Genomic DNA, 20143 nt, shown 5'->3' with positions numbered 1-20143 from the left:
AAGGTCCTGGGCAGATCTCATGCAGACTCTAAGAGAACACAAATGCCAACCAAAACTACTATATCCAGCAAAACTCTCAATCACCATAGATGGAGAAACTAAGATATTTCACCACAAAACCAAGTTCACCCAATATCTATCCACAAACCCAGCCCTAAAAAGGATAATAGGAGGACAACACCAATACAAGGAGGGAAACTCCACCCTGAAAAAAGCAAGATAGTAACCTTTCATCAAACCCAAATAAGTTAAGCAATCAAATTTAAAAAATAACGTCAAAAATGATAGGAAGTAACAATCACTATTCCTTAATATCTCTTAACATCAATGGACTCAATGCCCCAATAAAAAGACACAGACTAACTGACTGGATACGTAAACAGGACCCTACATTTTGCTGCTTACAGGAAACACACCTAAGGGTCAAAGACAAACACTACCTTAGAGTAAAAGGCTGGAAGACAATTTTACAAGCAAATGGTCTCAGGAAACAAGCTGGAGTAGCCATTTTAATATCAGATAAAATTGACTTTCAACCCAAAGTCATCAAAAGAGACTCTGAGGGACACTTCTTGCTGGTCAAAGGAAAAATACAACAAGAAGAACTCTCAATCCTGAACATCTATGCTCCAAATGCAAGGGCACCCTCTTTCATAAAAGAAACTTTATTAAAACTCAAAGCACACATTGCACCTAACACAATAATTGTTGGTGACTTCAACACTGCACTTTCCTCAATGGACCGATCAGGAAAACAGAAACTAAACAAGGACACAATGAAACTAATTGAAGCTTTGGACCAATTAGATTTAACTGATATATATAGAACATTCTATCCTAAAACAAAAGAATATACCTTTTTTTCAGCACCTCATGGTACCTTCTCCAAAATCGACCATATAATTGGTCACAAGACAGACCTCAACAAATATAAAAAGATAGAACGAATCCCATGCCTCCTATCTGATCACTATGGAATAAAAGTGGTCTTCAATAGCAACAGAAACAACAGAAAACCCACAAACACGTGGAGATTGAACAATACTCTACTCAATGACACCTTGGTCAAGGAAGAAATAAAGAAAGAAATTAAAGACTTTTTAGAACACAATGAAAATGAAAACACAACATACCCAAATCTATGGGACACAATGAAAGCAGTGCTAAGAGGAAAACTCATAGCCCTGAGTGCCTCCAAAAAGAAAATGGAGAGAGCATACATTACCAACTTAATGACACACCTGAAAGCCCTAGAACAAAAAGAAGCTATTTCACCCAGGAGGAGTAGAAGGCAGGAAATCATCAAACTCAGGGCCGAAATCAATCAAGTAGAAACAAAGAGAACCATACAAAAAATCAACAAAACTAGGAGCTGGTTCTTTGAGAAAATCAACAAGATAGATAAACCCTTAGCCAGACTGACCAAAGGGCACAGAGAAAGTATCCAAATTAACAAACTTAGAAATGAAAAGGGAGACATAACAACGGAAACTGAGGAAATCCAAAAAATCATCAGATCCTACTACAAGAGCCTGTACTCAACACAACTGGAGAATCTGGAGGAAATGGACAATTTCCTTGACAGATACCAAATACCAAAATTAAATCAGGACCAACTAGACCATCTAAACAGTCCCATAAAGCCTAAAGAAATAGAAGGAGTCATAGAAAGTCTTCCAACCAAAAAAAGCACAGGACCAGATGGTTTCAGTGCAGAATTCTACCAGACCTTCAAAGAAGAGTTAACACCAATACTCTTCAAACTATTCCACAAAATAGAAACAGAAGGAACACTACCCAATTCCTTCTACGAAGCCACAATTACGCTGATACCAAAGCCACACAAAGATCCAACAAAGAAAGAGAACTTCAGACCAATTTCCCTTATGAACATCGATGCAAAAATACTCAACAAAATTCTTGCCAACCGAATCCAAGAACACATCAAAACGATCATCCACCATGATCAAGTAGGCTTTATCCCGGGAATGCAGGGTTGGTTCAATATACGGAAATCCATCAATACAATCCACTACATAAACAAACTCAAAGAACAAAATCATATGGTCATTTCATTGGATGCTGAAAAAGCATTTGACAAAATTCAGCATCCTTTCATGCTTAAAGTCTTGGAGAGAACAGGAATTCAAGGCCCATACCTAAACATAGTAAAAGCAATATACAGCAAACCGGTAGCCAGCATCAAACTAAACGGAGAGAAACTTGAAGCAATCCCACTGAAATCAGGGACCAGACAAGGCTGCCCCCTTTCTCCTTATCTTTTCAATATTGTACTTGAGGTACTAGCTCGGGCAATTCGACAACATAAGGAGGTCAAAGGGATACAAATTGGAAAGGAGGAAGTCAAACTATCATTATTTGCAGACGACATGATCGTCTACCTAAGTGACCCAAAGAACTCCACTAGAGAGCTCCTACAGCTGATAAACAACTTCAGCAAAGTGGCAGGTTACAAAATCAACTCAAGCAAATCAGTGGCCTTCCTATACTCAAAGGATAAGCAGGCTGAGAAAGAAATTAGGGAAATGACCCCCTTCACAATAGCCACAAACAGTATAAAGTATCTTGGGGTGACTCTTACCAAACATGCGAAAGATCTGTATGGCAAGAACTTCAAGACTCTGAAGAAGGAAATGGAAGAAGACCTCAAAAAATGGGAAAACCTCCCATGCTCATGGATCGGTAGAATCAATATAGTTAAAATGGCCATTTTGCCTAAAGCACTATACAGATTCAATGCAATACCCATCAAAATCCCAACTCAATTCTTCACAGAGTTAGAAAGAGCAATTATCAAATTCATCTGGAACAACAAAAAACCCAGGATAGCTAAAACTATTTTCAGCAACAAAAGAAAATCTGGGGGAATCAGTATCCCTGACCTCAAGCAATACTACAGAGCAATAGTGTTAAAAACTGCATGGTATTGGTACAGTGACAGGCAGGAGGATCAATGGAACAGGATTGAAGATCCAGAAATGAACCCACACACCTATGGCCACTTGATCCTCGACAAAGAGGCTGAAAACATCCAATGGAAAAAAGATAGCCTTTTCAACAAATGGTGCTGGTTCAACTGGAGGTCAGCATGCAGAAGAATGCGAATTGATCCATCCTTGTCTCCTTGTACTAAGCTCAAATCCAAATGGATCAAGGACCTCCACATAAAGCCAGACACTCTGAAGCTAATAGAAAAGAAACTGGGGAAGACCCTTGAGGACATCGGTACAGGGAGAAAGTTTCTGAACAGAACACCAATAGCGTATGCTCTAAGAGCAAGAATTTGACAAATGGGACCTCATAAGGTTACAGAGTTTCTGTAAGGCAAAGGACACCGTCAAGAGGACAGATCGGCAACCAACAAATTGGGAAAAGATCTTCACCAATCCTACATCAGATAGAGGGCTAATATCCAATATATATAAAGAACTCAAGAAGTTAGACTCCAGAAAACCGAACAACCCTATTAAAAAATGGGGTACAGAGTTAAACAAAGAATTCTCACCTGAAGAACTTCGGATGGCGGAGAAGCATCTTAAAAAATGCTCCACTTCATTAGTCATTAGGGAAATGCAAATCAAAACAACCCTAAGATTTCATCTTACACCAGTCAGAATGGCTAAGATTAAAAATTCAGGAGACAGCAGGTGTTGGAGAGGGTGCGGAGAAAGAGGAACACTCCTCCACTGCTGGTGGGGTTGCAAATTGGTACAACCACTCTGGAAAGCAGTCTGGCGGTTCCTCCGAAAACTGGGCACCTCACTTCCAGAAGATCCTGCTATACCACTCCTGGGCATATACCCAGAGGATTCCCCACCATGTAATAAGGATACATGCTCTACTATGTTCATAGCAGCCCTATTTATAATTGCCAGATGCTGGAAAGAACCCAGGTATCCCTCAACAGAAGAGTGGATACAAAAAATGTGGTATATCTACACAATGGAGTACTATTCAGCCATTAGAAACAATGAATTCATGAAATTCTTAGGCAAATGGATGGAGCTAGAGAACATCATACTAAGTGAGGTAACCCAGACTCAAAAGGTGAATCATGGTATGCACTCACTAATAAGTGGTTATTAACCTAGAAAACTGGAATACCCAAAACATAATCCACACATCAAATGAGATACAAGAAGAAAGCAGGAGTGGTCCCTGGTTCTGGAAAGACTCAGTGAAACAGTATTTGGCAAAACCAGAACGGGGAACTGGGAAGGGGTGGGAGGGAGGACAGGGGAAGAGAAGGGGGCTTACGGGACTTTCGGGGAGTGGGGGGGGGCTAGAAAAGGGGAAATCATTTGAAATGTAAATAAATTATATCAAATAAAAAAAAAAGACAAAAAAAAAAAAAAAGTAAAAAAAAAAAAAAAAAAAAAGAAATAGTCCAGCTAGGGACCACATTCTCCTACTCCTTAAAACAGTGCTTTAAATATCATCTGAAAATGTCATTACTTCACAAATTATTTATGTTGTGATGCTATATGCACAGGTGTTTATGGTCTACACTCTCAAGTGAAGATGTGTATTAAATTCCTATGTTTTTTTTTTCTGCAAGAGAAATTTTAATCCTTAGAAATTTTTATTCTAAGGTCAATAGGAGTTCCTTCAGGTCACCATCATTTCTATTAATTAATTTTGCAAAGGAAAAATTGGTTTTCTCCAATGGAGTCTCACTGGCATATTAACCACACACCCCGCAGTAAATGGTCAACACAAAATGAACTCAAAGGTATTTTTATAGAATTATTTTTGTTTCATGTTTTGGCACTTTAAAAAAAACCTATTGGTCTTTCGTTTGTATATTTTGGTTTCTTATTTTATGTTTCTATGGAGGGTTCTTTTGGTGTTTTGTATGCTTTTTCTTTATTCTGCTTTTTTTTAAAGACAGAGAGAAAGAAGGTGTGGGATTTAGGTGGGTGGGGAGGTAGGGTGGGTCCAGGAAGAGTTAGGGAAGGAGAAAACATGCCCAGACTATATGGTATGAAAACAATTATTTCCAATAAAAAAGAAAAGAAAAGATAATGAGTGTTTGAGTTTGCTCATGAGTGCAGCATCCACAGAGGCCAAATGATGGTGTTGGTGCTGGTCACTTGGGGCTGGAGTTACAGCGAGCAGTTTGACTTGGGTGCTGGGAAACAGACCTAGGTCTTCTGCAAGGCAGCCAGCACTCTTAACCCCAAGCCATCTTTTCAGCCCCTATTTAGTCTTTTCAGACAGACACGTTTGTTCATTCCTGTGCTAGATGGAGTGCCACAGCAGGGATGTCGAAGCCCAGCAGAGAACAGACCTCCATCCCATAGGAGTTAATGGGTCCAAACAACCTTGATTTAATCCTCTCTGAAGGGCTAAACTTCAGAAGTCTCACATTCCTGCTTAAGCCTGACTGTCCTGTGAGAGGGTTCCTTAGTTCCTAGCTCAGTGAGAGACTCCCCTCAGCCTGGAGAGAGGGGCTCCAATTGAGGAGAGCGTACGGAGCCGGTGCATGTGGCCCACAGTCACAGAGAAAACATGTAGCTCACAACCACAAAGAAAGCACAATCAAGCTACTATTTAAGACATTCCAGAGGCATGCCATATTCTCATACTGAATGCACACAGAATTTAGTAAGAGGAGTTTTTATGGAGTGGTAATTTAAAAATAAATACAAATACTGAAGTTTTATGCTGGTCTTTAGCTCACAAGAAAAACAGGGTAGAATGTCCTGGATTTTAATGACTATCATAGAACAGTTCTCTACTAGGCTTCCCGGGTCCTGGCGCATTCAGCGTACATCATTAAATATATCTATAGACTTCTTAAGCAATGACATCAGTTGTATCCATTTCATTAAAAATGAAACCCAAGCATGTGCCCCTTCCTTCAGTGATCTGCTATTATTTTCAAAACTGAAAACCAATGGGGTATTTCTACAGTCCCTTGACTCTCTCATAGTCTAGACTTCCCAAAGGGAGACATGTGGAGGCCTGTTCTTACCTGCCAGGCTCCCCTGAGCCAAATAGCTGGTTTGTATTTAGCCCGCAGTGAGGGTGGTCCACAGTATAAAAGCAAATTGACTGTTTCTAAAAATTACTCATTAAGCTAAAAGTGTAATGTTCTTTTTAAAAACATGTATTCTATATTTGGAACACTTAGAAAAAATGCGGTATAGTCTTCTACTATAGATGAAAAAAATGAAAACATACATTTTCTTATGATGTTACAAAGATAAACTTACTTCCACAAAGAGAATTTGAAATAATTTTTTTTGCATACTTAATAGTTTACCCATGCTAAAAAAAAATCAACATCTTATTCAGGTATATACTTCAATAGATAACACTAGAAAGAGTAGAAATATTTTTAACTAATATTTTATCTGTGAGTGAGGGGCAGTCTTCCTCTAAACTGAAGAATTCACTGCTAATTGATTCCGAATTATTCAATGACGTTTACTTGTATGAATTCTTGATATTTTATACTTTAGTAATAAAAAAAGAGAAAGCTACGCTATCAATTTCCTCCTAATTTTTAGTAATACATATTATTTCAAATATTTCAAAAAATTATAAAGACGGCAAATTAATAATATACAATACGACATTATTTAAAAATGGGGAGTAGGCCTAGAGAGATGGCTCAGTGGTTAAGGTCACTTGCTGCTCTTGCCGAAGACTCTGATTCAGTTCCCAGTACCCACATGGTGACTCACAATAAACTGTAGCTCCATTTTCAGGGTATCCATCGCCCTCTTTTGGCCTCTGTGGGTACTGCACTCATGAACAAACACTTCATGCATGTGGTGCACATATCCTCATGCAGGCTCACATACAAATACATAATTTAAAAAAAACCCTTCAAACCAAGCGGGGGATTTCATTCTTTTCTATTATAAAGACTAAGTTTAAAAAGATATAACATTCATGTCACTCATGGCCAGCTCTGCATTCTCTGACCACCCCCTCAATGCTGTGTCTAGTAAAAGGACATGTGTGAGACTGAAGTTTACCATCGCAGGGTGTCTAAAACCCATGAATTCCTGTCAGTCATACTGAAGACCATTTGTAACTCAGTGTCAGGAGCTGTGCACCTGACATGGCTGATGAGTAATCTCAGCTCTCAGTGCCATTTAAACACGGGGCCCATGAAAATCACTCGTCGATCACCTCTACGTAATATACAGAAATTACTCCTCTCCATGGGGTTGGGGAGGATGTAAAATCTTGTCACAAAGGTTTCTGTGGGTGCCCTCCAGACCTGGCACATGCAGAGAACAGGGAAAGTGGACGGAACGCTCGTGTGCTCTGGTGACCGGAAGAAGCTACTCAGACCCCAAGCTCTGTCCCAGACATGCTCACAGCTCTCACTGGTTCAAGCTCAGTAATGAAGCAATGAGCCCGGTTAGAATATTCAGTTGACATGAAAGAAGCCACAGCTTAAGGACAGTGAAATCTTCTGTTACCTCCAGAAACATAATCAATAATTAGAAAAAATAAGTAAGGTTGAATAATGTTTTTAGAAGGTTGGTTGGCTTAAGCTCACGATCTGTGAAATGTCTACAAACTGTGCCTACCTGTGGCAATCTGCTGATTATCAATGTCTTGTCTACTGATAGGACCTTACCTGTGTGAGGTCGGGAATGTCACCCTTATCAATACCAACTTGCTGTGAATAAAAAAAAAACAACCAAAATTACTACTAGGTTTTTATGACTGTTTTGGCATTTAATATAAGATCACTCATAGGATTTGTTAAAACTACAGCTTATTCCTGGTGTAAAGCAATATTACTCTGCACATCCACCTTATTTTAAGCACATGCTTTTTACGTAATTTCCCATTCAAATGATTCTGCCCACTGAGTCCTCGGGGAATGGTTATTTATCTTAATCTTCTGTTCAGGGTGTAGCATCTATTTCCTCTTTTACAGACAGAATTGCTTTGCCAGCTTCTTACACATTCTTCTAGAGCAACCTGTGGGTCACAACCCCTTTGGGGGTCACATATCAGATATTCTGCATATCAGATATTTATGCTATGATTTATAACAGTAGCAAAATTTATGAAGTAGCAACAAAGTAATTTTATGGGTGGAGGACACCACAACATGAGGAACTGTATTAAAGGGTTGAGCATTAGGAAGGTTGAGAACCACTAAAGTTTATATGAAACCAAGGAAATCTGAAATATAAGTATTTCATCTTCTTCCACCAATAACAGCAATATCTAGACTTAATTTTTCTTTTCTTTTCTTTTTAAAAATAAAAACATTTTATCCAAATTAGTTTCCAAATAAAAGCAAGCTTATGGCTCTGCGCTTATAATGTTGATTTGTATTCACGTATCCACCTCACACTCACACACGCCACAATAATGACTGGCTTTCTATCCTTTCATGACTCATGGGTCCCTCTGCCTGCATTCTGTCCTCCCCTGTCACCTAATGTTACCTTTTCATGGTCTCCCTTCCACGTGTTACATTGGACACATACTTACAACTGTTTATGCATTGTTATACATGTATATATAATATATACTGGGTTCACACAGGAGGGTACATGTCCCTCTTTTTTTTTTTTTTAATTAGCATCACCTCCCTTAATATTGTATTCTCTGAGTCTGCCCACTTTCCTGCCATCTTATGACTGATATTTTTTTCTGTAGAATTTATATTTTGTATTGGACTTAATTTTTCATTCACCAGGATAGCTTAGGGGTATGTCCATGTTAGCAAAGAGAATAGTCTATCTGAGTAGAAGTTCCTTGTCTTATAATTTATTCAATGTCATTTATTTATTAACTAATATTAAAGTTGCTTTTAATTTTTAGTATACTAAATATTAAACATTTAGTATAACTTGATTAATCTATCAATAATTTACATGGTAATTCATTTATTAATGAAATCGGGGCTCAAAGAAACTAAATAGATTAAAGAACTTAAGACATACTTCAAGCAGATCCTATAGGAAGTCTGGGGACTTCCACAGAAACCGTCTGACCACTCAGTATGCTGGACAGATCACTAATGCTTTGTAAATAGATAATACAAGTTTATTACTTAGCTTCCATGCTATCAAAACTCTGAGAGTCTCATACAAATCACACTGCACACTATTACTGAGATATACTCTCAGCCATAGTTACATGTTTAAAATGACATTCTGAAAGCCTTCCTCATACGCTAGGAAAATGGCTCTAACTACAGACAAACCATTAAGTAGGAGCCCATACGACACATGAATGCTGTCTGGGATACAACTAAGTTCTGAACATTTACTAAAGATTTTTCTGTATTGACTGATCATAACCAAATCATTTTAGACTACCTTTGGTGTGTTCAAATGACAAAAATCATTATGTAAATATGAGAGAGAACTATATAAATATGATTAAAATTGTCCTACCGAACTTTAGATGCTTATTCTAGTAAAACAGTTTCATAAAATTAGTGTCCATTCCATAAACAGTCTCATAAATGTTCACAAAACACGTCTATTATTCAGTGATTTAAAGACAGACTCTTAGGATGACATCTTCTCTGTGTATCTCTTCTTCACTGGCATAAATCGGATTTGTGCCAACACGAGGCATGAAGAGACACAAAACAAACTTACGTAAAAGACAAGTCTCTGTGTCAGCGGGCCTTTCTCCTAAAGCTGTTGGGGACAGCCTTGCTTGCTGTTTGGAGAAGTGTGCACACTGCCTTGTCTAGAGCTGGGGACCTGGGACACACCTGCCCCAGCAGGTAATGGGGCAGCGAAGCAACCTTCTGTTCAGAGTGCCTACATGTAACTGATCTTTCACAGGAAAAATTGAGCAATGATTTTTACTAGATTATACTAATAACTGTGGCTGAGCTAAGGGATAAAGACATACAAGTATAAACAATAAACCCATGTAGCAGAAAACTTCAAGCAATTATATCCTTCCAGTAATAACGAAGCACAGACATGTCATAAATGTTCCACAGCAAGGCCTCTGACGCTGTGGACATGGGACATTTATGACACTCTGGTTCCAGCACTCAGTCAGTCCACATGTAAGATAAGGACCCACTAGCTGTCCTAGAGGTATAGTGACGTCGTCACTTCTCGTACCAGTGTGAGTCAAGTACTGGATTTCCTAAGAGAAAAAAGCTCCAAATTATAGATGGCCTTAAGAATACCAACTGTGTTTTGCAGTTATACTTCAGCCTTTAATTATATTTAAGCCATTGACAGGGTAAGGGAGATGAGGATTCATAATTTATACTTTATAAACAACGAATAGATTTTTCCAATGGCAAATGTAGGGTTCAAAATACACAATTTCTTACAAAAGAACAACAACAACAACAAAACAGTCATTAGGTGGGATGGGACGTGAACCAACTTGAGGAATGGCAGCATAAGCCATGAACATTTTATTTGAGTGCATCTGACGGGCAAGCAGGAGTGTGGAGCACTGCTCTGACAGGTTGCAAGAAATGACTGGAAGATTTCCTATCATGCTAACACACCTTGGACATGTCCTAGATGTCCCATCAGACCAGACCCTACACTGCACACTAGTGCTGGCTGCCTTAGCCACAAAGCTTGGGCCACTTACCTCCGCGACCTTGAGGAATTCCGACACTCGCGTCATTCTAGTCAGAAACCGTTTGTAAATTTCTAGCGCGTCTTTGCATTGACCTTTCTTCATCTCGAAAAATTTTTCTAGAAGAGATAAGGGATAAGCAGTTTGAAGAGTTGTGTTTTACTCCAGGCTTTTGTTACAGTCACTACTTCTAGCTTAGGGCCTGAATTAAAGCGTAGGTGGGAAAATGCTAAAGTGGCTTCTCAACAGAGGCACTCGGAGTGGCTGGAGAAAGGGCATGGTCCATCCGTCTCCCTGGAAGCAATCTCAGCAACAAAGGAACTGAGCCGGAAGCACAGGAGTCATAGAGGAACAAACCACACAGGAACCACATAGGAACCACACAGGAGCCACACAGGAACCATAGAGGAACCAACCATAGAGGAACCACACAGGAACCACACAGGAGCCACACAGGAACCATAGAGGAACCAACCATAGAGGAACCACACAGGAGCCACACAGAAACCACACAGGAACCACACAGGAGCCATAGAGGAGCCAACCATACAGGAACCACACAGGAGCCATACTGTAAGATGTTAAAGTCATGACCCCAATGCCTCAGTATTTATTTTAAAAAATGTTCCTAATAACAACCACAACTCAAAAACTATGGCTGCATCCCACAGCATCCTTCTTTTGCTTCTTTCCTCTCTCCTGTCCTTCTGACCCAGCCTTTCATGGATGCGGGAGACTGAACCCATGCTGGGCAGAAGGGAGCTCTACACTGGGCTACACCCCAGCTCTGGGGCCAGTATTTCCTTACCAGGCCTTATAATGCAATTATCAATACATTATAAACCAACCATGTATAAGTCTTCTAGAACTGAGGAACTCGTTTTAATCTTTACTCATATAGGTTGATGCTTAGATTGATCATAAATTATAAAGTATCACAGCACGTTTCTGAAAGATAAAGTGGGCTCTTCTAGTCACTTGGCTCACCCGACACTTCAGGGCTCTCTGCTGTGTGAGCGTAGTCTTTTTTCCAATGTTACTGAGAGACAGCACGACCTTGTTGTTTCTCTTGTTACCCTTCCCAAGAATTCAGTCCTTAAAGTACTCTGCTTTAATTTCAGTATGACAGTGTGTTTTTTCATATATGTTTTTTTTTTTTTAAAAAAACCAAAACAACCAATGCTTTCTCAGAGGTTTTGACAGCCACCTGTCAATTCATTCTGTCAGTAATTATTGGCTGGCTCTGCAAATGGTGTTGTGGTAAAGGACGGTCTGACAAAGAGGCAGAGAATGCAATAGCTCGGCTTCTGCTCAAGAAATGTTGTCTCTTTGGATTGCATATGGTTAAAGTCATACTCTGTCTATACTCTCTCACGTGAGAATTTGTGTCACTCAACTTATAATTTTAGTATGTAAGTATTTTTAATTTTCTTAAGAAGAGTTTGAAAATAAATAATTAGGAGCAGAATTACCCAGGGCAACTACTCACTACCTTCTGTTGACAGCCTGAGGTGATTTTTTTTTTAAATGCTCCCCTGTGGGGCATTCAAGTCAAGTAAAAGGATCAAGGAAACACGCACATGTTGTTTTCTTTATGCCAAGATTTAGCAAGATGAGCACTCTTCTTCTTCTTCTTACTTTTAAAAGGTCATGGCTTGCTGACCATGCTCTGGTAAACGGTCCCTACTCTGTTCAGGGTCATGTAAGCAAGCCTAGCCAACCCAGTGGGTCAGAAAACATAGACATGAAAGTGGGAGACAATGTACTGTGCTATGGGGGGGGGGACAAAATATAAGAATACATTATATGCAAGTACGAAATTGCCAAAGAATACATAAACAATGTTTTCAAAGGTCGACTCTGGAGAGCCTTTCTCCTCTACCCTAGCCTGATTTCTAGTGTTTCTGATAGCATCATGTTGCTGCAATGGATCACAACCTATGGTAGTGTAAGAAAATGGAAAGTTAGGATTTATTCTGAAAAACAATTATACTTCTTCCTGTCTTCCTTTTACTTTTCAGACCATGTTGCTCCGATTTCTTAAATTACTTGTCTTCAACATCATCTAAGTTATTTCTTTCTACAGCTCTTCAGAAGCAACATCAGAAAACAAACCAAACTGAGAAATCTCAATTTTCCCTTTGCACTAAAACACCAACAGTTGAGCAGTTTTCATTGTCCCTTGTGTACTTTTTCCCGTGATAAGCTGGGGTTCAATAACAAACAGCCTCCATTCACTCTCTCCAGGCTGTAATCTCATAGCTGTTTCTGACAGTGAGAGAGGGGCGGCTCAAAAGGCAGCACACAGTGTCTTACCGAGGCAGCAAATTACAAGGCTCCCTCACCGCTGGAGCCAAAGGAAGGGGCCAGGCTGAAGTCTATTCCTATGGACCTCTTTCCTGCCCTACTAAAGACAACATGTTGCTTTTGAGTATCTGAAACGATCAAATTTGACATCTGTAAAACTGTGACACAATGTTTCAGCACTGACTTTCAAACCCTGAGAGAGATTTCCAAGTGGATTATATCTAGGTCCTTAGTAATAAGCAAGATATCTCACTTGTATGTCAGAGTTTCACTGTGACAATCAAAGAACTGCAAGTTTTGTAGCATGTGCCCTGGCTAGTTATTTATCATCATCATCATCATCATCATCATCATCATCATCATCATCATCATCACCAGTGTTGTTATCTCACTTTGACACAGCCTCAGTCATCTGAGAGGAGGAAACTGTAATTAAGAATTCATTAATCAGGCTGTCTAAGGTGACCTCTGGGCTGGGGAGCATGGGGGTCTGTGAGTAAGCGGGCTGAGCGAGTTGGAAGTGTCGAGCCAGTAAGCAGCACTCGCCCAAGGCACCTGCACCCATCTGCTCCAGCTTCCGGTTCCTGACCTGTTTGAGTTCTTACCCTGGCTGTCTTTGAGAATAAACTGCAATATTGAAGTGTAAGTGAAACAAACTTTTTCCTCTTCAGCTTGCTTTTGGTCATGGTGTTTCATCACAGCAATAGAAACCTGGGCTTAGAAAGTACCCAAATTGTTTCTAATTATGTTTATACACAAAGTACTCGGTCAGCAAGTCCTTGAGTTCAACTTACACACATTTCCACAAGGCTCACTCCTATAAGCAAACACATACTTGCCTCAAAACAATCAGGATCCTGTCTTGTGTGTCTACCTGCTAGCTAGACAACGCTAATGAAGGTTTCACAGGAAAACTAAGGGGAGAAGAGATATGCTTGGACTGATTCCCAAAAGTATTTAATACAAAAAAGGTTCAATGGTCCTATAATGTTTTCCCCTTCTAATTCTCTCAGTAAGCTAACATTTTCAAATTAAAAATTAAAATGGCTCAAAGAGCTATTATTTTAATCTAAACAGAAACTACCCTCTTGATACCAACTATGTACGAAATCAGCATAATGCAGAGCAAAGTAGACCATCTGCTTAGCCGCTGTCAGCCCGGTGGTGGGAAGAATCCCATGACCGGCGGACACCAAACCCAGGGCTCATGGTGGTGAAGTGGGGATAAAGCTGAGAGGGAGAGGATGAGAAAGAACCAGCAAGGTGTTATTGCTGACAGGCGGCAGAGCTCAGGAAGATGAGCTACAAACTGGGGCTGCACGTTGCAAAGACCAAAAGACACAAAGAGAAAAGAGATTCAGGCCAACAAGCTGAAGAATTCAGTTTCAGAGGCTATGCAAGTCAGGAAAGAACACAGTATCTGGATTCGCACAGCCACAGACTATAAGAATTGCAATTCTAATGTTCATAAGAACAGTCAGAACTGAAAGAATCCATTTGTGGCTTGTCTAATAGAGACAGTGGCCCGAAGCAAGCCTTAGGAAAAAGATCAAGGAAGAGTAAGGGCGACCTGTAGGAAAGTAATAGGAAAATCTGTATGCCTGCTTTAATGATAAAACCTCTCACCATTTTCAGCTTCATACTTAGGGCAGGAATCTGCCAGGGAAGGCAAACATCTCCTCACCGCCTCCCCCCACCCCCCAGGCCCGGCCCACCAGCCTCAGCTCTGCACAGCCAGGGAGCTGAGGGAAAGCCTAAGGCAGGGGCTGTCTTCCCCGCCTTTCTGCTACTGCTCAGTCCACTGCTTCTGACAGGCAGAAGCATCATCAGAGATTACTGGCCTGCGGCAGCCGGCTACCCACTGCCCAGCTTCCTGGATTTAGAGGTCACAATGATTAAAGGAACAGCCACATGATCCTTAATCCTGGATTATAGCTTCAAGTGTCCACTTCCCAGCTTTCCCGGTGCCGCCAAGAAGCTGCGCCTTTAAGGCATCTTCTTATTTGTAAAGTAACCTCAACTGGAAGCAGGCCCTGCAAACACAGAGGAGACAGAGCCCAGAGCCAGTTTCTTGAGGCTTCAGGCACCTGTAGAAGCACCCAACTTCCTATACTAGAGTCCCTTCTAGTTAAAAAATGTGAAGGAGTTTCTCTTTTCTTTTTCTTTTTTTCTGTTTATTTTTTCTTTCTGTCTGTTCTGAAGACACATGTTTTCGTACTTGAAGAGACTCCAAGAAGTAGACTCTTAATGTCACACAGCGAACCTGGGATCAGGTATATAACTGATAGCCATCTCTGCCTGCAGAAAGCTGGGATCCTCCTAGAGTGAGTCACACTTCCTCCGGCTTTTTCTAGAATGAAGCTTATCAAGCCATGGCCTAGGCCACCACAGTAGGGACAAGGCCAAGAAAACAGCAGAGCATGTGGCTCCTCAGGCTTCCACTGAGGAACTTGAGAAAGAGAAGGGAAACACAATGTTTCACATTTGACTTGAGGCAAAGTTAAACTGTGGCACTCTGTTTGTGTCAACTCAAGCTTGTGGGGGAAATAAGATTTTCCTCACAGACAGTCCCTCAGCTTCTACCACCCACACTCCCTGCCAGCTGCTTCATGGCCCATTGAATCCAGGAGTCTAATGTATCAAGGGTAAGATGCCAACCTCTAAGGAAGGGAGGACCTGCTGTCTATCTGCAGAAATGCTTGACTTCACAGAGACTATAGTGAGGCTTATGTAGAAGTTCCTCACCTCCGCTGCAGTTAAACAACTTATAAGATTCATCAAGATGATTTCCAGCTCTGGCACCCTGTGCCTAAGACCATTTGGGGGATAAAGCTTTTTGAGAGCCAGACGTGTACAGTGTCGGACTCATGAGGGAGACTATGCATGCCAAAAGAAGATCAAGATATCACAAATTTTAGTTGACTGGACATCTGACAGATAAAAAAAAAAAAACCCAAGATACCAGATTTAGTTATAGCTGCACACAAAAAATACATTTTACTAGAAGTATTTTGTGGCTTATTAATTTCAAAACTGTATTCATGTCTTATGCTGGAGAGATGGCTCAGTTGTTAAGAGTGTGTGTTGCTCTTCCAGAGGACCCATGTTTAATCCCCAGCACCCACACTGTGGCTCAGAACTCTCTGTAACTCCAGTTCTAGGGAAGCAATGCCCTCTTCTGACCTTGTGGGCATTGCACATGGTACACAGATACACATGCAGTTTTATGTGTATGGGTGTTTTGCCAACTAAGCTACTGGGAAAATACAGTCTTCATCCTGTTGAGCTACCTGTGGGCTGCAAGGTTTACAGATTTTATAACACTGGGGTGGGTTTTGGTGATGCTGCTGTTTTTGAGTCATTTTTGCTCTGGTAAGTTTCCCCCAATAAAAGTCCTTGGCCTATCAAATTGGACTTTGGCAGTATCTATACTTTGATCTGTCATTGGTTCCCTATCTGGGGCATTTTTAATTTTTATTTGTATTTGTGTGTATGTATGCCCACAGAGGCCAGAAGAGGGTGTTAGATTTCCTGAAGCTGGACTTACAGGTGGTTGTGAGCTGCCTGATATTCTGGGAACAAACCCAGTCTTCTGCGATGATAGAAAATGCTCTTAACCTGAGGCATTTATTTCACCAGTCCTATGAAGGTTAATTTCCAAGAATTCAGGATTCAAAGGTGTTTTACACATTTCACCATTGTCCCTCCTTGCCTATCAGGCTTCTGAAAAGATCTTACATATAACTCTTACTTTTGCTTCTTTACAAGTATGATAACTTTTCCCTCTTGTTTCTTTCAAGATCCCCCCCCCCATTTTTTTAGTTTCTAGAGTTCAACAATTATAGGCTTGTATTAAAAATATAGGCCCTGTAGTTTGGGGGTCATTCAACATAGGTGATGTCTCTGAGCTTCATGTTTTGGTACCAGATACCAATTTGGTGAAGTATGTTCTTCACTAGTTTACATTTTTAGCCTAATTTTATCAGATTTAACTGATCAAGATGAGAGTCAGGCATAAACTGAGGGGCAGCTGTGCTTCCTCTCAGAACACACAGGGAGGCGTGGCCTGGCCACGGCTCTCATGTTTGTCTGTGGTCTGCCTCCAGCAATGTGTCAGTCAGGCCTTCCTACCTCTGCCCCAGTTCCCACGGTAGTCTTCGCTTTTGAGTGATTACCAGGTTAGCCAGGATTTACCATGTGTACTGCTTGGCTTCTCCAATTGCAGGGGTAGTGGTTTGTCCTGTGCCTAACCTCTCTTGTGACTCTAAAGAGAGTTAATTTTCCAGCCTACTCAGTTCTTTACATGTTAGGACAATGGTGACTTCTAAACTCTTTACACATGGGGACTGGAAAGTGGAAGTTGCTTATCCACCCAGACTTTTAAGGAAAGCTGACTTGGAGATGCTGCTGCCCCTCGGGGACTGATACCAATCAACATTCCACCACTTTGGGTAGACGCTTTATGACCAGGAATTAGATCTAGTGAATGTACAGAGTGACCTGTGGCTACTTCCCTTGGTTCCTAAAACGGAATATATTTTGACACCAGCAAAGTCACCACAATTTGATGATCCCTGTGAAGACCCAGGAATAACAATTCTACTTCATCTCTGGGTAACCTGAATATTTTGTTTGTGCAAAAAAAAATGTTTTAGAGGTTAACAATTACTACTGTAAACTTAATCAAGCAATAAAGCCTACTCACAGAGACCCCTCTTTCACCAGAGGGGAATCAGCACAATTCTTGGCATCTGGGAGGTGGCTCCTAAGGTACAGGATGCATTTATTTCTATACCAGAGACCATCAGGAGTCTGCTGTTTCAGGCAGAGGTGGCATTTACAACCATTGTCTCATCTTAAGAACATCAACCTATGTGGTGCCACAGTCCCATAGGATATTGCTCTGATGACATCAGGGTGACGGTTCTTACTGGACAAGAACTTCAGGCATCAGGCATGTGTTGGTAAGAGACATAATGGCAAACGGGAAGGTAGAATCCATGAAAGTTCCTGGGCAGGCCATCTTAATAAGGTTTCTGAGTCTCCAAAGGTCTGGGTAGTTTAAGGAATGCTTTATGTCAAAGGCACATTTTGCAGTTGGAGCTCCTTGTAACTAAACCATAGTTCAGAGTCTGCCAAGGTGCCTTGATATATATATTTTTTTTTTTAAGATTTGGTTTTTTCGAGACAGGGTTTCTCTGTGTAGCCCTGGCTACCCTGGAACTCACTCTGTAGACTAGGCTGGCCTCGAACTCAGAAATCTGCCTGCCTCTGCCTCCCAAGTGCTGGGATTACAGGCATGTGCCACCACTGTCCTGGCAAGGTGCCTTGATTTTACAGGAGACACAGAGAACATGTGAGCGTGCTGCTGTATGAAGAACATCCTGCACGGTGACAGCAAAGAGCAAAGCTCAGGCAACAGAAAGTTCCATAACTGCTCCAAACTTGGGCTACCAGAGCCTTGGTTCCAGAAGAATCTAATGCTACTTAAGGAGTGTGCGATTGATTTACAGGTTGTGAAATCCCCCTATCATGCTCCAGCATGGATCGACCCCTAGTGTTAACAGACCCTTGTCTTCTCCAGAAAACAGGGATGTCCTTTAAAGGAGTTGCTGGCTTACTTCTAGAGACCAATATCCTGACCAAAGAGAATGAGGTGGTCCTCAGACACAGAGTGGGCACTATGTAATCAATCAAGCTGTAAAGTTAGACAAACATAAGGATATCCTAGGATATATATTAGTCAGGCAAGACATGAATAAGCGGACAAGTTGTATGAACATAGGGTCATTTCCAGAGTCTCTCTCATGCACAGTCGTGTCTTTCATTTATCTTTTAAATCGTATCTGTGGCCTTTGGGAAATTCCTCATGACCAGCTAACAAAAGACGAAAACTGCAATTTGGTACTAACTGGAAGTAACACACTGAATAATAACTCTGCAAAGGGGAGGACCTGAACAGGAAAATGAAACTTTCATAGTAGGCTAAGTCTTCTGTCGTATACTGTCCATCTTTTCTCTTGTAGCAAGACTTAGTGAAGACAACGAAGTCATGGGTAGCAACTGGGTTGGGTGTTAGTGACTTAGCAAAATTAAGCTGAAGCACTGATTACAAGGTGTTTGGGATAGACCTGGATGAAGGAAGTGGATGGACCTTTCAAACTAGATAAATACCAATTTTTCCCATATTTGAATCAAGAAGCACATACTACCTTCAATCCTCTAGTGATAAGGAGGAGAAAATGCTATAGGAGTGCCAATGAAGTCAGAGTGGAGACTGAACAGGCTGAACAGCATAGGATTCCTACTTTAGCTGGTGCCCACCATTACTGCTAGTCTTCAGTGGACAGGTCCTTTTAGGAGGGAGGAGATAATCAATCTGCCTACCTTGTACTAGATGTCTACCCTAGATCCTTGTGGCAACATAGCTCAGCCAGCACCACCACCAGGAGTCTCTCAGTATCATGAATCTCACACAACCCTGCCTCTCTGCTCACGAAGCTAGACAACAGATTCATCCCTGCAGAATTTGTCAGCCTTATCACAACCCAGTCAGCCCAAAAGGGTCACAGCAGTGTCACTTACCAAGTAAGTTAATGACGCCATCATTGTAGCAAGCAAACAGTTTGATAAGATCTTTGAAAAGAAGCATAAATGCAGCATTTATGACACCATTTGTTAGTTCATTTGGATGCACCTAGAAAAATGAGCATTTAACTTTAGCAGCATATCATCAAGTTAATATTTTTTCCTCAAGTCATAATAAAATGTCTCAAATGACCACCAAGAAACTCACTCCTATTCTAAAAATGTTGGGTAGCTTTTATTAAGCCTAGCAATACCAAAGGACTGGTTGCCAATGCTTCAATTTTCTAAGCTAGAACCCCTAGTAAGGAAGAGGAAAGCTAAAAAGAGATAAATAAAAAGAAAGAAAAATTAAGATTAGATGTCCAATAAAGATCTTACTGTAAAATCTGTCAAAAACCAGTGTGATGGCTTGCGATTTCTACTTAAAATTTCATAAGAGTGAGTTGTTATGAGTAGGGTTCAATTATAGTCTAAGCCATAGAATCTTAACAAAGACTTTAAGCTAGGAGTATTTGAAGAAAGTGTTTTAGACGACCATCAAATTACAGAGGAGCTGACAACGAGTTCAGAACTTTGTTACATGTTAAAATATTTTTTTTCATGAGTCAGGTCCTCTGAACTGTTTTTGTTTTGTTTTGTTTTTGTTTTTTTAAGCTAAGTATACATTTAC

The 20143-nt window shown here is 40.6% G+C and overlaps 1 protein-coding gene across 3 annotated transcripts in view; it reads right to left on the bottom strand.

The window, feature by feature from the left end:
• Positions 1-20143, bottom strand: part of Snap91 (synaptosome associated protein 91) — a 121827-nt gene that overhangs the window by 55247 nt on the left and 46437 nt on the right. For all 3 annotated transcript variants that reach the window (XM_052187703.1, XM_052187701.1, XM_052187702.1), the window contains exons 7-9: positions 19471-19582; positions 10591-10697; positions 7625-7666 (exon numbers count right to left, since the gene is read on the bottom strand). In XM_052187703.1, the coding sequence (XP_052043663.1) occupies positions 7625-7666; positions 10591-10697; positions 19471-19582 (261 nt within the window). The remainder of the gene's footprint in view (positions 1-7624; positions 7667-10590; positions 10698-19470; positions 19583-20143) is intronic.

Source organism: Apodemus sylvaticus, chromosome 7, assembly GCF_947179515.1.
Source record: "Apodemus sylvaticus chromosome 7, mApoSyl1.1, whole genome shotgun sequence".
Lineage (NCBI taxonomy): Eukaryota > Metazoa > Chordata > Mammalia > Rodentia > Muridae > Apodemus > Apodemus sylvaticus.
Note: the sequence above shows the minus strand (reverse complement) of the source record. Positions and strands in the feature narration are given on the sequence as shown.